Source organism: Lates calcarifer, linkage group LG13 (assembly GCF_001640805.2).
Source record: "Lates calcarifer isolate ASB-BC8 linkage group LG13, TLL_Latcal_v3, whole genome shotgun sequence".
NCBI lineage: Eukaryota > Metazoa > Chordata > Actinopteri > Centropomidae > Lates > Lates calcarifer.
The window spans coordinates 21,797,731-21,814,379 of record NC_066845.1 but is presented as its reverse complement, the minus strand read 5'-3'; the positions used below and the strand labels follow the sequence as shown (position 1 = coordinate 21,814,379).

At 40.1% G+C, this 16,649-nt stretch overlaps 1 protein-coding gene across 2 annotated transcripts in view; it reads left to right on the top strand.

The window, feature by feature from the left end:
* The first annotated feature begins 575 nt into the window (after positions 1-575).
* adgrd2 (adhesion G protein-coupled receptor D2) overlaps positions 576-16,649 on the top strand; it is a 37,637-nt gene continuing 21,563 nt past the window's right edge. For both annotated transcript variants that reach the window (XM_018669362.2, XM_018669361.2), the window contains exons 1-16: positions 576-1,097; positions 1,295-1,352; positions 1,534-1,773; positions 1,862-2,491; positions 4,890-5,012; positions 5,190-5,284; positions 5,737-6,027; positions 7,569-7,680; positions 10,245-10,379; positions 10,750-10,858; positions 11,807-11,912; positions 12,026-12,081; positions 12,286-12,412; positions 12,520-12,623; positions 12,891-12,993; positions 14,188-14,341. In XM_018669362.2, the coding sequence (XP_018524878.1) occupies positions 1,053-1,097; positions 1,295-1,352; positions 1,534-1,773; positions 1,862-2,491; positions 4,890-5,012; positions 5,190-5,284; positions 5,737-6,027; positions 7,569-7,680; positions 10,245-10,379; positions 10,750-10,858; positions 11,807-11,912; positions 12,026-12,081; positions 12,286-12,412; positions 12,520-12,623; positions 12,891-12,993; positions 14,188-14,341 (2,488 nt within the window). In that variant the 5' untranslated portion in view covers positions 576-1,052. The remainder of the gene's footprint in view (positions 1,098-1,294; positions 1,353-1,533; positions 1,774-1,861; positions 2,492-4,889; positions 5,013-5,189; positions 5,285-5,736; positions 6,028-7,568; positions 7,681-10,244; positions 10,380-10,749; positions 10,859-11,806; positions 11,913-12,025; positions 12,082-12,285; positions 12,413-12,519; positions 12,624-12,890; positions 12,994-14,187; positions 14,342-16,649) is intronic.

The window sequence follows — 16,649 nt, the reverse complement described above, 5'->3', positions numbered from 1 at the left end:
GTCAGGTCAAAAAGATGGGGGATGAATAAATAACTTGCTGGACTGACAAGTGTCCTCAGTTAATAATAATGTGTTTGCTTGTCTGACCTTAGCTTATTTCTCTTTTGCTCAGATCTAGATTTTAGGATCCAATATTTAAATTTGTGACCTATACAATTATGTCTAATGTCTAATTTGGGACACTTATCTATGTTGAATGCAGATGCATTTGGTGTCAAAAGGCCCACAAAAGCCTTTCAACCATGTTGCACATAATCACCAAAATGAAAGTGATTCAAAACAGGTAAATTTTATGGTTTACTGTACACTGGTTATATTGGTAGTACCAATCTTTTATTGCCTCTGAAGCACACCAGTAAAACAGATGTTCTAATTCACTTTAGAGAGTCTGATAGAAAGCATAAGTAAGGGTTACATAGTAAAAATGTCCACAGCTCTGCACGTCCAGATGAACTGTGCCAAATGCTTGACACTGCTTGCGTAAGTAGGGTTCTTTTAAAAAATGACTCCATTTGCATGACAAAGGCAGATGGCTTCAGGGTGCTAAGGAGGGAGGGGTGAGGGGTCTGAAGAGAGGCAGGAGGCAGACTGGGACTCTTGGACAGACACACTGGGATTGCTAGCTGTCTCCCTGTCAGGAGACCAGAGACTCTGCTGGATATGCTGGACATCGTGGCTGGTGCACTGGATGAGCAGTCTGGATTGGATTTGGGTTCAATTGTCCCACACATGTGGAGCTGGTTCCCAGATTACATAAAGAGACTTTCTGCTGCTTTGGACGAAAATCTGAATTCTGAAACTAACTAGAATGAATCAGGACATACACTGAAAACAACCTTTTGAAGAGTGACACTAAAATGCAAAACTCAAAGCTACATTTGAGATATTATTGGCTTAAATACCCGTAATCAATAGGGTATTGTATTTACTTTGTGATTTGACAGGGATACCAATCTTTTTCTAAAGAGAAGTACATCTGGATCCAGTGGAAATATTATTTTCTAGGTAAGCTGAGTGTTTTTATTTCAGCTGGGGACTACATTAGCTCAGAGATGACTGGGACCTTGCATACTGGACTCATATTCTTCTCATTTATGGTAATAACCTTCTCATTCTACACTACATAACATGCACACTGCTTCTTGTCTGTCTTTTATTAAGTTACCATGGAATTCCACAACATCATTGACATTACAAATAGCAGATTTGCTCCAACTATTCTATTGAATGTATGAGCAAATTCTGCTCATGTATTTAAAAAACAATACAGTAATTTTGACTTTTTCTCTTGTAGGTGGTATGTGAGAGTGAGCCAACACATGCTGTGCCGGACAGAGTGGGGGACTCACACAGTGAGACACTGTTTAACACAACTATTTAGTAGCCAGTCGTTTCAATTCATATTACTTGCCTCTCTTGTGCCTTCTTTCAATCCATAAAAAAAGCATTTAAACGAATTGACTGATGCTCCTCTAATTTTTTATTCATAATGTCCTGCTTTTTTGTGGTTGTTTTCTGTGTCTGACTCCCCAGGACAATCCAGATTGGTCCATCTAACGACTCACTTGGCCTTTCAGCTGGTCAATGACTCGCTGGCCTTTTCCAGGGCTGACAGTTTTTGCAGAGGCCAGTTCAGCTCCCTCGCCACCCTGGAGCAGTCAGAAGACCGGGAAGGGGCCTTGGAGCTGCTTCAACAGTCTGGACTTCACTCCCCTATCTGGGTCAAGAACCCCAGCAAAGCAGCCTCCAAGCCTGTGGCTCTCTCCAAGCAGTGTAAGTTGAATCAGTGGATTTTATAAATAAAGGAATACAAGTAAAATGCAAGATTTAATCTTTGACTTGTTCTTTTGCTCTTATTTAGATGTACGGTTCTCAGCTCTAAACTTCCCAAAGGAATCCCGTGAGTGCTTTGCTCGTGTCAACATGTTCTTCCCCTCCCTGTCGTCTATCAGTGTGTGTGTTCGAGTTCAGTGGGACATTGAGTGGAATGAGGTGTCCACCATCTTCTCCTATGCTGCACCTGTTTTCACCAATGAGTTCCAGCTGCGAGGCCAAGTGGACATGCACAAACGCATACTCCTGGCACTCATCATCCACGGGAAGCACCTTCCATATAAGGCATCCTTCCCCAATGATGGAGAATGGCATCACATCTGTGTCACATGGCACCGCAGCAGTGGCAACTGGGCTATCTATGTGGATGGGGAGAGGAAGGACATGGGTTCAGGAACGGACTCTTCCAGGGATATCCATGGAGATGGGATACTCATTCTGGGCCAGGACCAAGACTCCTTTGGAGGGAATTTTACAGAGCCCTTTTTTGGAATGATCACTGACCTGAATGTTTTTAATATGTCTCTGGAAATGAGGCATGTCAGTGCCCTCAATGCGTGTTCACCCATGACCCATGAAGTGCTTTTCATTTGGAACCTAGACCACCTAAGTAGACACCCAGCAGTTGGAGAGGTGCAGGCCCTTCTGTTTTGCCCAGGTAAGGTCATTTTCCCATTTCAGGGACTGCCTCTTTGAAGTCATCATTTCATAATTGGGGATTTGCAAAATGTTCAATCGAATGCCTTAAATGCATGCAGTCCTCCTGTGTTTGAATTTTAAGGACATAATGTGTGACTGTAAGGTTAAGTGCAGAGCATTTTAAAGAAGTGAATCATCTGAAGACGGTCTCAGTTGGGAACAAAGCCCAGGATTAGCATAGTCTTTAGTTCTCTGAAGGCTATGTTTTTTTCTTATCAGTTTTTTTCTATTATAATAACATTTTACTCACCGTAGTACTACATTAGATTTGGGAATACATTAAGAATGCTGCAATGAAGTTAAGGGGGCAAGCACAAACATTTAGGTGATCAGTAAGGTTGAAAACCACCCCCCAGGTTAGTCAAAGTCAAAGAGAAAAACACAAATTGTAAAATTCTTACTTAAACTGTCTATTGTAAACATTCAGCACAATCTACAGTCTCACTCAACTTTGTCCTAGTTGAATTGAGGGATTACCAGTGTTACAGGTATGGCTACTACTCAGTTTGTCCTCCAAATGAAGTGGGTGAGATTCTCTAGATACACTATTGATTTGTTTATAACTGTTATCTTGGCTGGGTTTGAAAGCTTCAACTGCAGCTAAGCTGGCAGTATGGAGTTTTAAAAAAGTGGGAATTTAAGAATTTAATGTGTATCTTGTAAGTACCCCAATGCAGTGGAGGTGACATACTAAATCACTGGATTACATTTTGAGGAAGAGAGAAGTAGTTGCAGGGAGCCAAGTCCAGTGAGTAGGGCTGATGATTATGTTGATTCCACCAAAAAACGTGCATGTTTTCAACATACTCTGAGCAAACAAATTTTCTTTGCCATTGCACCACAGTTTAGGTCAAGGGCACTGCATGTGCTCCCTCAAAAGCCTCACAACAGTGCAGTAAAACTCAGTGTTGACAGTCTGACCAATGACAACAGTCTAGTATTACAATTTGTGTCTTCTATACTTGCTTTCTTCATATTTTCTTATTCCTGTTACAGCTTATGCCCATATTTTAGCTTTGATTTCCATTCATAATATTCAGTGTTTTCTTGACCTGTTTTCAGTTTATGTGCTCCAACTCACATCATGGCATCTGACATCAGATCAGTAAAAGGATTTCTTATCCACTGGTTGCTCTACACAGCATGTGACCTAGTGTCTTAGTCACTCAAAATGAACCTGTACATCTAGACATCTTGGCATGACTGACTGAAGAGAATGAGGGGTGGAGTGGAAGTGGGACAGAGAACTGGGGGGATAGATGGATGGAGGGGTTTTCCCACAGCTCCAGCAGTGTGGGGGCAGCTTGAGGAACTAGATAATTTGTATTTCCTGCGGAAAATGCGTGTGAATGCCGAGCTCTGAATGGATCGCTGAAGCAATGCTGGAAATGGCTGAAATCATTGTTGAAATGAAGAAGAAAAAGTTAAAAGTCAAAAGCAGGTGATGTCATTAATGGTCTACTGCTGGACTCAAACTGGCAACCTTGTGACTGCAAGGGAACTGCTCTACCAGTTGCACCACTGAAGGCCACAGGATGCTTTATGGTGCTAAAATTAACTGTAGTGGTAGTAAAATTACAAACTTGCATAAATAGCAAAATTGCAAAAAGCGTAAAATATTCATAATGATCTCTATTATTATTATTGTGTAGATAAAGTGAATACCGACCACAGTATGGCAGTTTAAAGACTGACCTGGTTTGGGTGTTTTATGAACAGAGAGAGAGAGCCAGATAATATGGAGATGAATAGAGCAGGTGAGGGATCCTCTTGATGATCAGAGGCTGCTACGGCAAAAAAAAACGTGAATCCTATGGTCACACTATTGCTCTTCAAATCTTTATTAATATTATTATTAGTAATACTATTTTTTTTTTTTAATCTGTAACCATCCACTGCTGGACTCAAATCGGCAACCTCGTGATCGATAGGCAACTGCTCTACCGGTTTCACCACTGAAGACCACAGGGTAATGTGTGGTGCTAAGATCAAGTGTTAGTTAGTGTGACTATAATACCAGACTATAATAACAGAGCTCCATGTAGTAGTGAAGAGTAATGTAGCATCTAGTCAAGCTTCATTTCCTCCCAAAGGATCCATGCAGTCAGTTTTCTTTACAATAACACGTTGAGTGTAAAGAGTTTTCAAATTCTGTTTATTGCAATAGCATTTTTTGTAATAAAGTCATGATTCCTCAATTTGTTGTTGAGTGCCAATGACCTCTTTTGAATCAAATTTACTTCATCCACTTTTTTGATTTTTCACCCATGAAGACCTTTAAATATGCTTATGTCCAGTCTTCTCTCATTGTGTGTCACTTTGTGTATGACTGTGTGATCATATGAATGTGTAAGCAGCAGTGCACCAGCAGATGGAGCTGCAGGGCTGCAGGACACTGCAGAGCTGGTCAGATCATCTCCCACTATTTGGCTTGTCAGACTGCTCTGATCCATTGCCGTTCATCTGCAGGAGCAGCAGAGGTGAGCCTTGTTCATTGTCCACAAGAACAGGGTTTTGGTGAGGATTTGATTTGTGGGGGGCAGACAGAGACAGGGAGGTCAGGGGTCAGGTTCTGCTGGGAGTTCAGTGTTTTATTCTGAGATGCTTCAGCAGTTTCAGGTTTAGAGCCTCCAGTTGATGTCACATTGTTTTCACAGAGCGTTACCTGAAGATGAAGCAGATGAGTGATTCTCAGAGCTCCCAGCCTACTGCATTTATGAGCCATCTGATGAAAATTTCCAACAAGACCCAGGTAGACAAATCCATACATCTTCACTTAGTATGACTTTCTTTTTTCCCACATCTTTAAAAATTCCACTACTTCAAACTTTCTGTCTTTCTCTGTCAAATAGCCTCCTAACCTATATAGCACACCTAACAGAGAGTTAACCCTTGTCTTCAGTTCTGCCTCAGAAAATGAAATGTCTCGAGGTGTTTCCTCAGTGCAACGTAAACTTTACTTTAAAACTTCACTTAGATCATGACTTTTACAAATAATTGTCCACTTCGTTACTGGCTGCACAACAGTACTGACAAATTATACAACAATTATGTAGAAGAAACTATAATCATATAAGCACTCTGATTGGCTTCCCATGGAATATTCCCACGGATATTTATATACTCTAACCCTGTGTTCGTAGAATAAATCAAAATAACAAACATGTTTTGGTTGAACCCTAGTGTCTCTGTCTCTACTCCCAGGCAGTGCTGGGGCAGCAACCATCAGGACTGAGCAACTTGGCCCAAGCGGCCACCCTGCTGGATATCTCCGTCCAGGCCTTGGAAGACACCCAGCAGGAAGGACTGCAGCCAGAAGACATGGTGTCCCTCATCCAGCTACTACTTCTGGCTGCTGATGTCCCCACACAGCCGCTCCCTGATGCCACCAACCACAGCCAGGACAGCATCCAAGAGCTCAGCCAGCACTTCATCAGTCTGGCCAACAGTGTCATCAGTGAAGACAACGCCCTCAAGTGGCAGGCCATTAGAGAGGTAGCATATGCAAAGCATGCATGTAGCACTTTCTTACTTTTTCTTTAGCCCTGCTACATGTGTGATTCCTCACTGTGTAGAGGTTTTAGAATGTTGATACATAACTTAGTAAATCTGTGCAAATTATGTTTGTGGTATCTGCATCTGGTGTGGCATTTCATAGACAAAGAAGGGAAATCCTTCAGGGAATTTCACAGTTACTGATGGAGTACCAATACATTTATAAAATAAGTTATTTTAAACAGTTGGTTATATGTCATACACATCTCAGGATCAACTCTGGCACCAGAACACAATATTCACTTCCCATCATTGCCTTCAAAGTTTTATTTTTCATTCTCCCAACCATCCATTAGCTATAAAAACCCATCCTGCCATATCCAGGGTAGTAGGGAGTTGGAGCAAATCCCAGCTGACACTGGGTGAGAAGCAGGGAAAGGTGAGAGACCTTCACAGGGCTGACATATAGAGACAGAGAACTGTTCATGCTCACATTCACACCTACAGGCAATTTAGAGTCAGCATTTAACCTAACATGCATGTCTTTGGCCTTTGGGAGGAAACCCACATAGGCATGAGGAGAGCATGCCGCACAGAAAGGCCTTAGCCAGCCTGCCTGAATAAGACATGCAGCAATATGAGAAGTCACATATGGATTTTTTTTTTTGTTAGTTTATTTTTTATATGTAGCAGAATGTAGCAAATTGCAGTGTAATACACAGAACTGTGGTGGTGCAGTTTGAGTGACAAAACAATTATAGACAGACAGGCAGACAGATCACAGCTATTCTGTCTCTCCAGCACTAGAGGGCAGTATGCCTCTATAGATACAGATACATAAGAGTAACAAAGTTACACAATTTTAGACCAGTGCTTACAAATGCTATACCCATCTATGTACATCTTGATTAAGGCATAGTTCAGTCATCATAATAACATTCACATTCTGAACAACTCAACAGAATCATAATTCAGAGAGGAAACCATGCTTTAACCCAGTTTACAGTTAGGATACTGCATTCTCTCTTCCAACTATATTACTTTTGTGTTTGCATTATTGATGTGTGTGTAGATCTATATAGAATTTTCCTTGTGAATGTTGTGTGTCCCTCTGCTACACCTCCACCCCCCATCCCCCAAGCCTCTCAGTGCTCCAAGGCCACCTCAGTCCAGACTCAATGGATGAGCAGCACTCTAAAAAACTGAAGCTGTACTCATCCACAAACCTCCCTCACATTGCTCCCAGCTCTGTCTCCAAGGCTCAGCTCTTAGATGGGCATATTGAATTCAGAATGAGGGGTTTCAAAACAGACAATGGTAAAATCCACGACTGTGCCATGCATTATAGGCCTATCTCCCACTTCATTCAAACTGTGCATATACTCTGGAAAACAGTTAACGGCACTGAAAGCATTTTCTTTTTGTGTGGCATATGAACGGTCATTTTGAAATGAACCTCTTTATCTTTGATGACTGTGCTGAGCAGGGCAGAGTGGATGAGTGTTGCTGTTGCTGAGACGCCGTTGCTCTGTGTATTTTAGGTGGTGAATGGCCCCATGGATGTGGTCAAGAGTATTGACAAAATGGTGACCAGCCTGAGCCCTCACTTGATGGCAGAGACTGATCACATGACCATTCACACCCCCAATATCAGTGAGTTTATCATTTTCTCTCTCACACACACACACTATAGGGTGAAAAGGGTCATAGAGGATGAGACACATATGCTCATGTAATTATTTACTAAAAGTCCCAAATGTGAGTATGTGTGTCATTAGCTCGATCCATCCATGCAGACACACATGCAGGCATGTGTGTATTGATTCATACGAGGCTAGCAATCTCAGTACTTCATTTGAGAGTTTAGATGAAGTCTGAACGTTAAGTGTGTATGCACATGCAATTGTAGAATGTGCATAATCACAATTACGCCTGGATTGGACACTTTCTCAATACCAAATTAAATTTAGCGTGGATGAAAAGATCAGCTGCCAGACAAAAACTGCAGTAGACTTTAACTGTCCATATTTGGTTCTGTTGAGTTCAAGATACACTGGGATAGTATGGCCACCACATGGTTAGCCATTTCACTCAATCCCCATAGCTGTAGCTTATCTGTCTCTCTATCCTGTGTATGCTGGCTTAACATGATGCTTTGTTGAATACATTTGTTTTTCCTCTTAATTAGAGTTGGGTGAGATTTATATTACAGTTGATCTCCAGACTGCAAATGTCCTGAGAAAATATTATCTTCACTCTTAGAATGAGTGGGGTCCTACATGCCACTGTCAGCAGAGTTGTGCTGTTAACACTGATTGAGACAAGCATTATTAATTAAGCAAATTATTACCAAAAGTGTCTGTTGTAAACATCCATCATAGTTTTCAGTGTGAATACCAAGTTCAATATGAGAATACAGAGTGAAAATATACAATCACATTTCATATTTTATATCACCGGTGCTTAGCATTTTTATACATGTCACAGATCATGCTCTGTGGCATGTACAGAAATGCTGAGCATGCCCTGTTGATTCTGATTTTGTACTAAGATGGCCAGAGGAAAAGATCCAAGTGGGCATGGATGGCAGGCACTTGACTACTCAAATGGTTGGTGTTTCTATAGGAGCAACAAATAAAGTGGCATCTGCATTTAGATCTATGGGAAAAACGTCAGTAATTGGGTTGGAAACTGTAGTTGGCAGCTCACATTTGATGACTACTCACTACAAAGATGAATGAAACATTTAGAATTCAGTGGTGCAGAAACCACAGGTACTGCTCTACAGAGATGTGGAAAGAAGTGACAGTCAAATGAATCTTCCTTCACCATATCATAAGTGCACATGTGATGTACACTGAGAGAACACTTACAGTGAGGGAATCAGGTGGCTCTGTTGTGCTGTCATCATCATCATCATCTTCTTCTTCTTCTTTAGTGATGTTTAATGGTCAGCTGGTGTCCAAGTAGTTGCACTACTGCTATCTTTCAGAGCCACTTTGTTCCTGTATTGTACTGACCACTAAACTTTTTCCATTAGGCCTGTTTCTCACAAGAAGTTGATTAATCACATTCTGCCCTGTTTATTTTCTCTCAACTCCAGTATGTTCTTTAATTCTCTTCCTCTCATCCCTAATCTTTGCATTTCCTCCCTTATGTCCTCCCTTTCTGAAGTATATCTATTGCAGTTGGCAGTAACATGTTTTACAGTTTCTGGTACCTGACACTGTTCACAGAGACCAGTTGGATGAAGTTCAAACAGACGCTGAGTCCAAACAACTGTGTCCGCAAATAATATTCCTCATATTTTTTTTCCATATTCCATTAAAAAATGATCTTATTGGGAAAATGATTGACTACCTTGTAGTTGAGAAAACTACATTTATTTTGTATGTAATGTAATCAATTAGCCTGATGGGGGTGCTTTGCATAGGGTCTCCTTAAGGATAAGGGAGTTACAGGGGAGGCTTGTTTTGGTACTGTAATTGTAGTATTGTTGTTTGTACGTAGAGGTTTTTTTTTCCAAATCTGCACTTTTGGGAGGGGATCTAAGAGTACTGAAACAGAACCCCAGCACATAAAGAAGAACTCATCTCCATGATGGAAAATTGAAATCCAACACACTACACCAGTTGCCATGCAACATTATGAGAATTTGATCAGTAAACACCTAAAATCAAATTTTTTCCTGTAAGTTTTCTTTGAATATGTCCAATCTTTCCCACATGTACATAAGGATTTAGCAAAAATAAATACATAAAAAAAATCCTGAGATTCCTGAGATAAAATAAAGGTCGAACTTCTCACAATCCCACAGCAATATGCTAAAGTTGCCATGGTAACACAGTTTCAGCTCAGGTTAATCAATTTTGATTGAAATTCAAACCATTACTGATGTTTTGATGGTGTGGTTATTAAAAATGAGAAGCACAGAGAACAGGAGTGAGAAACAGAAACTTGTTATATGAATACAACACATTAAAACATAGAAAATAAACATGATCTGAAACTTTTTTCTTATTAGTTCATATTTTTATTAATAAGAATATACAATACAAATTGTCAGCATTGAAACATTTCCATAATAAATTGATTTAATGATAAGAAAATATTTATCAAAGATATTTCTTAATGATTTGACTTAACTTTCTTAGGATTCTTTATGCAGAAAAACTGAAAATTAATAAATCTGCTCATTGTTGTCCTGCCTTTTGAAGAACTGGAGGTAAAGCAGCAGACACTACAGGAGGGATCCAGAGGATTGAGCTTCTGTGGGCCTGAGACAGAGAAACATGGCAACCTAGACTGTATTTCAGTCCCACATCAGAAGATACAGGATCTTCATAACAATGGTAGGAAAATGCTACAAAACCCAATTATCTTCCTCCGTGTGCACTTACGGCAGTCACTTATTCAGAATTACCTATCACAGCTCTTGGTGTTTGCAGAGAGAAGACACATTTTATTAACCTAAGTCTTGCCATTGAATCCAGTAGAAAATGTACTAACGGCAGACTTGTGAATGTGTAGCATGCATTCACCTACTACACTCCCAAGGTCTCTCAGTGAAATGCAGATGGAGGCACATTGTTGGGGTATTCAACTATTCATCTTAAACAATAAGCGTTCCTAAATGAACCACATTTCTCTTAGTGCTGTTTTATTTGGCTGTCTGGAGCAAACTGAAGTAAGCTTCATCTCTCTGTTATGTTCAATGTTCAGGCTTCTATAAGCTCACGTTGGTCAACACGTGGTATGGCTCTCTGTGGCCTCTTTTCAGTCCTGAGGAGAACATCACCATGGTTCCTACCGTCACTGATGGCAGCCAGAGGTAACATAAAAGTACAAATGGAGCTAGAAACTGATGCTTTTTTTTCTTTAATTTTCTATGGTGCCATCACCTAGTATGGGATGTTTATATACCAGATACTGCAATATAGTTAGCAAATGACTTGTGGGTTCAAGGGCTACTGAATTAGAATATATCTTCATGTTGGAAAGTGGGTTTGTCCATCAGAATAATAATTACTTCTACACACTTCTGTCCCTACATTTTAGTTGACTAAAAATCTGTCAATACATGTTTAACAAGTAAATCTGCTCTAACAGTGACTCATGGTTCTTCCCCACGGTAATGTAGACAGATTTGCATGGCTCACAGTAAATTGGTGGTCTGCATTTATTCAAGTCAAGTAAAGTCACATTTATTCAAAGAGCACGTTCACAGTGCTGTACAGCATAAAATCAATAAATAACCAGGAAATAGAATCAGGGGAAAAAGTGTAAGTAGAGATTTTGGTAAATCAAGATTAATGACATTTTAACTTAATTCACTTCTCCGCTATCTGTTTAGCTAACTTTGCTCAACACAACAATTTTGAGAAAAGCAATGCTGTGTGTATTTTTGTAGAATTTTAGCTTTGTTCTCCCTTTAAGTATCTGTCATTTACATAAGGTTTCAAATCAGTACTTTCAAGTTTCTATTTTAGCTTTTAGAATAAAGGTATCAACCCACATATTGCAGGTTTACTCTATGATGGAGCATTAGCATGTACATTAGACACAGCTTGATATAATTTTAGGAATTCTATCACTGCAATAAGAAGCACTAGAATAATGTTAATGTACTTGTGAATAATATATAAAGAAAATATATTTTCTTGTTTCATTCTTTTTTTTTTTCTCTTGGAGTAAAATGTAGTCTACATTTTCTTCCATTTAGGTTTGTAGCTTGCACATTTTGTCCATTGTTATAATGTAAATCTGTGTACATAACCAGGTATCTGGGCACCATCCTTGGTTCCTCAGTCATATCCACCACAGCACTGGGTGATGACCAGCCAGTTAGCACAGCAGTTCACTTCCAGCTCCAGCACAGAGTACAGGTTGGCAAAATCTCTCAAAATGGCACTATTTTTTTAAAAATAAATTCTACCATCATCTCCACCATTTATTTCTCAATTAAATATGTTAATTATGTATTTTGTATTCTATACAGAATCCCACTGGTACTGTGTATGATCCAGTGTGTGCCTTCTGGGATTTTGATCTCAAGTAAGTACCAATGAACATTTTTAAAAAGTATGGGCAATGTGGATTTCTCAGATTTCTCCAGAATACCACAGTTATCTTACCTGTTTCATCAAAAAAAAAAAATGTGATGAATGCAGCAAAACTTTTAAATAGGAAAATATTGTGATTCTTGGCATTCCTTTGTGTATGTAGATATGTAAGTATGTGCTGTTTGTGTCTACCTAGTCCAGAGGCTGGTGGGTATTGGAATACCAAAGGCTGTGAGGTAGTGTCCAAGCAATATGGATATACTGTGTGCCACTGTAACCACACCACCAATTTTGCATTGCTGCTGCAGGTTTATGAAGCCCAGGTAACATTCCTCTCTCAAATTATCACTGTGTATTTTGTGTAGACTTTCATCTACAGTATGTGCTATTTACAGCTCACGCTGTGTGTGTGTGTGTGTGTGTGTGTCAGAGGAGCACAGAGAACGAAAACGCTCTGCAGGTGCTGACGTTTATCGGCTGTGGAGTGTCTCTGTGTGGCCTCCTCTTCACCTTCATCCTCTTCATCGCAGTGGGGTGAGTCACAAACATCACAGAGTGCACTCTGTAAACCACGGAAGGTGAAAAGCATTTCATAAACCTCTGCAGGATTCACATCAATAAATGGAAAAAAAAAGTAGATATGTGAACAGCACCACAGTGGAACATTTTTGAAAAATTCCGAGAACGTCTGTGAGATCTTTAGTCACACATTTCTAATACTAATTCAGCTTGCATGCATTCATGTGTGTGTGTGTGTGTATGTGTGTGTATATATGTGTGTGTGTGTGTGTACCTGTGCAGAGTCCCTAAATCAGACCGTACCACAGTCCATAAAAACCTGATTGTTTCTTTGGGCATCGCTGAGCTACTGTTGATGTGCAGTGATTGGGCGTCTGCCAATGAGGTGAGATTCCATATACAACATACAGCATTTGTAAATTAAGTGTGTCAGGTGGAGTATTCATAAAATAATTTTAAAAATGTCTACATTCTTCACAGAATAAAAACCTCCTTGCAGAATTTCTCTGGCCACAGTGGCCTTAACAGACTACAGTCTAATGCAGTCACAAGACGTAATTAAAGGGGTATTATGCATTACTCACACCTACTGCTACAAATTAGGACGATAACTGCTGTATATTGAGTGGAAACTTTGTAAGCAACATATTTTGAGATGATTTATGCTAGTAACTCAGTTTATTCTATTGACAACAGGCATCGTGTCTTTGAAAAAAGAATGTCATATGTTGGGTATTAATCCTCTGGAAACTCAGTTTAAATCTTTGGGGCTGAAGCATCTTTCAGAAAATAGGTTTTTAGGGCTTATGATCATAATGTTTTACTGAGGATCCATACTACTGTTTTTCAATTCTTAAGTTGACAAGAGTCATGTATACACTCTCCAAGCACTTTCTTTGGAAAGTTCACTGACCTCATTGTCATGTTCATGAAACCAGTTTGAAACAACTTTTCCTTTGTGACATGGAGCATTATCCAACTGGAAGTAACCATTAGAAGATGGTGAACTGTGGCCATAAAGGGATGAACATAGTCAGCAACAACACTCAGATAGGCTGTGACATTCAAACCATGACTGTTTGGTATTAAGGGGCTGAAACGTTCACAGAAAATATCCCCCATTACACCACCAGCAGCAGCCTGGATTTTTAACACAAGGCAGGTTGGGTCCACGGATTCATGTTGCTGAAGCCAAATTCTGACCCTACCATTTGCCTCAACTGGTCTGCAGCTGTCCAGTTTTGGTGAGCCTGTGTCCACTGCAACCTCAAATTTCTGTTTTTGTGGTTTTTAACACCATTCTGAGTGATCTCTAGAGACTGATGTGCATGAGTTTCAGAAATAGTCAGATCAAACCTATCTTGGCACCAACAGTCCAGCCACGGTCAAAGTCGCTGAGATGGCATTTTTACCCCACTCTGCTGTTTTATATGAACAGTAACTGAAGCTCCTGACCTGTGTCTGCATGACTTGCACTGCTGTCACATGACTGACTGATTTGATAATTGCATGAATAAGCAGATGTACAGGTGTTCCTTATAAAGTGCTTGGTTTATATTGCATATTTTTAATCCTCCAGGCAGCATGTTTCACAGTGACTGCACTTCTCCACCTCTTCTTCATGTCCTCGTTCTCCTGGATGCTGGTGGAGGGCCTGCTGCTCTGGAGCAAAGTCGTATCTGTCAACATTAGTGAAGACCGCAGGATGAAGCTCTACTACATCATTGGCTGGGGTAAAGTCTCATCTCTCTTCAGTGCTTATCAAGTTAGAGAATAATCTATGACCTGATAACCTCTAGTTTCAGATTTAAACCACATGAATCTGCAAATCTAGAGGGATTCTTAACCTACAGCTACAGCGCTATAACACTATAGTGAAGACTATTCGTGAAGCCAAGATTTGTTTTTTAGATGGTTTTTACTGTATTTTCCAGTCATCTCAAATCCAAATTTTTGTCATTATCACAGTGTATCAAGCAATTTCAAATAAAGCTAAACATTTATTTCCATTGTGATTCCATCTCAAAAATAATGTTAAAGTTTGGTTTTTAACTGACAGATATAGACTCAGGGTGGAAAGTTTACAGTGGATTTATTAAATGCTGAAAGAATGAGAGGGGCGCTTGAGATGGCAGGGGACAGCAGGTGAAGATGAAGGGAAGGCATCTAGAGAAGGGTAGTAGTAGGATGTATGGTTGCAGGCGGAGGTGAACTTTTCATGGTAACTGACATGGTTATTAAGTGGGGTGCCTGACATGACTCCCGCTGTGCTGATTAATTTAGCGCTGATAAAATCAAATGAACTTTTGACAACAACACAGCATTGTTAAGAGGTTTAGTTTATATGAACAATGGAATAAGGAAATATAGAAATAAAATCTAACCTCTAATGAATGCCTGTTTAAAGAGCAAAGAAATCTTCACGTTAAATATCAAAGTTGTTGCCCATGCTAATGTCCTCCATCCATCTATCCAAATTTTTCATTTTCTCCAGCATGTATTCTGAAAACAAAACTTGTTAAATTTACAGTGACAAGTGCTCTGAATGTGGATCACAGGTGAAAACCTCAAACAGCACAACCGTAACCATCAAACAAAATGTGATTGCTCATTGTTTTGTCCAGCATTATTCCAAAATCCAAAGACTCGGTTTTTTCCTCTGCACCTTAAGAGTCAACAGGTCAAGTCTGATCTATCACACGAGATTTGACTAATGCATTTTGTTTTTTGAGGGTCTGCATCTGAACAGAATCCAACTCCATCACTTTGTGAAGAAATCAGCATGTGTATCATAACTGAAAACTTGAAGGAGCACAACCATTACAGTGAATCAATATTCTGTCTTTAGACTGCTCATTGTTTTATCCAGTATTAGTCCAAAATCCAGAGTTTTCAGTGAGGTCCAAATCCAGGTCCAATCTTGTCTGCTATAGGTGATTTCACTCATGTACTTTGTTTTTGAGGACTTGCACCTTTGTGGAGAGCTTGTTCCCATCCAATCCCATCAACACTTTCTGAAGAAATTCAAAGGTGTATCTAAGGTCCTTGGGATAGCTCAAGTTTAGACTGTAGATCAAGCCAAACAGGACTGCACACCCTTTTGCCACATCTCCTAGATCTTGCAGCACTGTGCATTCTTCAATGATGATTGAAGAATGCACTATGAGTTCTGCACATGAAGTGTACTTCTCACTTTAGCTCAACTGATGGCTGCACCGTAGGTATTACTTGTCACACTATGATTCTCTGACTAGTTCCTATTGCATCACTGCTGTCGCAAATTGGATTTGAGCAGCTGATGATGCGCCAGGTGAGGTCAGTTCTCTGTACATATGGGTGATTCTCTTCACCCAACAGGATCTCCTGGGAGAAGAGCTTGTTGACAGCTACAGCTGGTCAGAAGGCCTACTGCACAAAACAAGTGGAAACCTGTTTTCCAGTTCCGGATGAAGCCATTTTAGTGCCGTTTCAGAAGTTGGGATGTGCAACCTGTTTGCTGGAATGAACTCTTGTGTGAAAACAGATGGCAATGGGATTCTTGTCACTTGTAGATTTGTCAGCTTCTGACAAGGGTATGACTGTGAACCTTGCAGATTTTGTAGATAGCCGAAAACTCACATTCTCTTTGTTTGTGTTAATGTCTTGGGCCACTTTATCTTGGATGAAGGTTGTATCGCTCTGTATGTCTTAACAGTTCATATGAGGACTTCTTGATCTGGGATTTTTTTTGATAAGACCTAGACTGGTATGGTTGAAGATGTTTGTGTGCTTGGACCCTCTTGTATGACTCTGTTGATAGTTGCTGTTACAGTTTGTGTCTACTCTGTCCTTTGAGCTCCTTGGAGGCCTTTGAGATTCTTTGAACTTCATCATGCAAACATGTTGGGTGTCTCTTCTGACACATTTCACGTACTTTTTTTATCACATGACTTGAAACCAGTAGAGGTTGAGGAATGACTGGGGGACCCAAAGCATGGAAGAAGTGACTGAGGATTGAGGTATGAATGCAGGACTTGAAGCATATAGGGCTTGAGTTGCGAC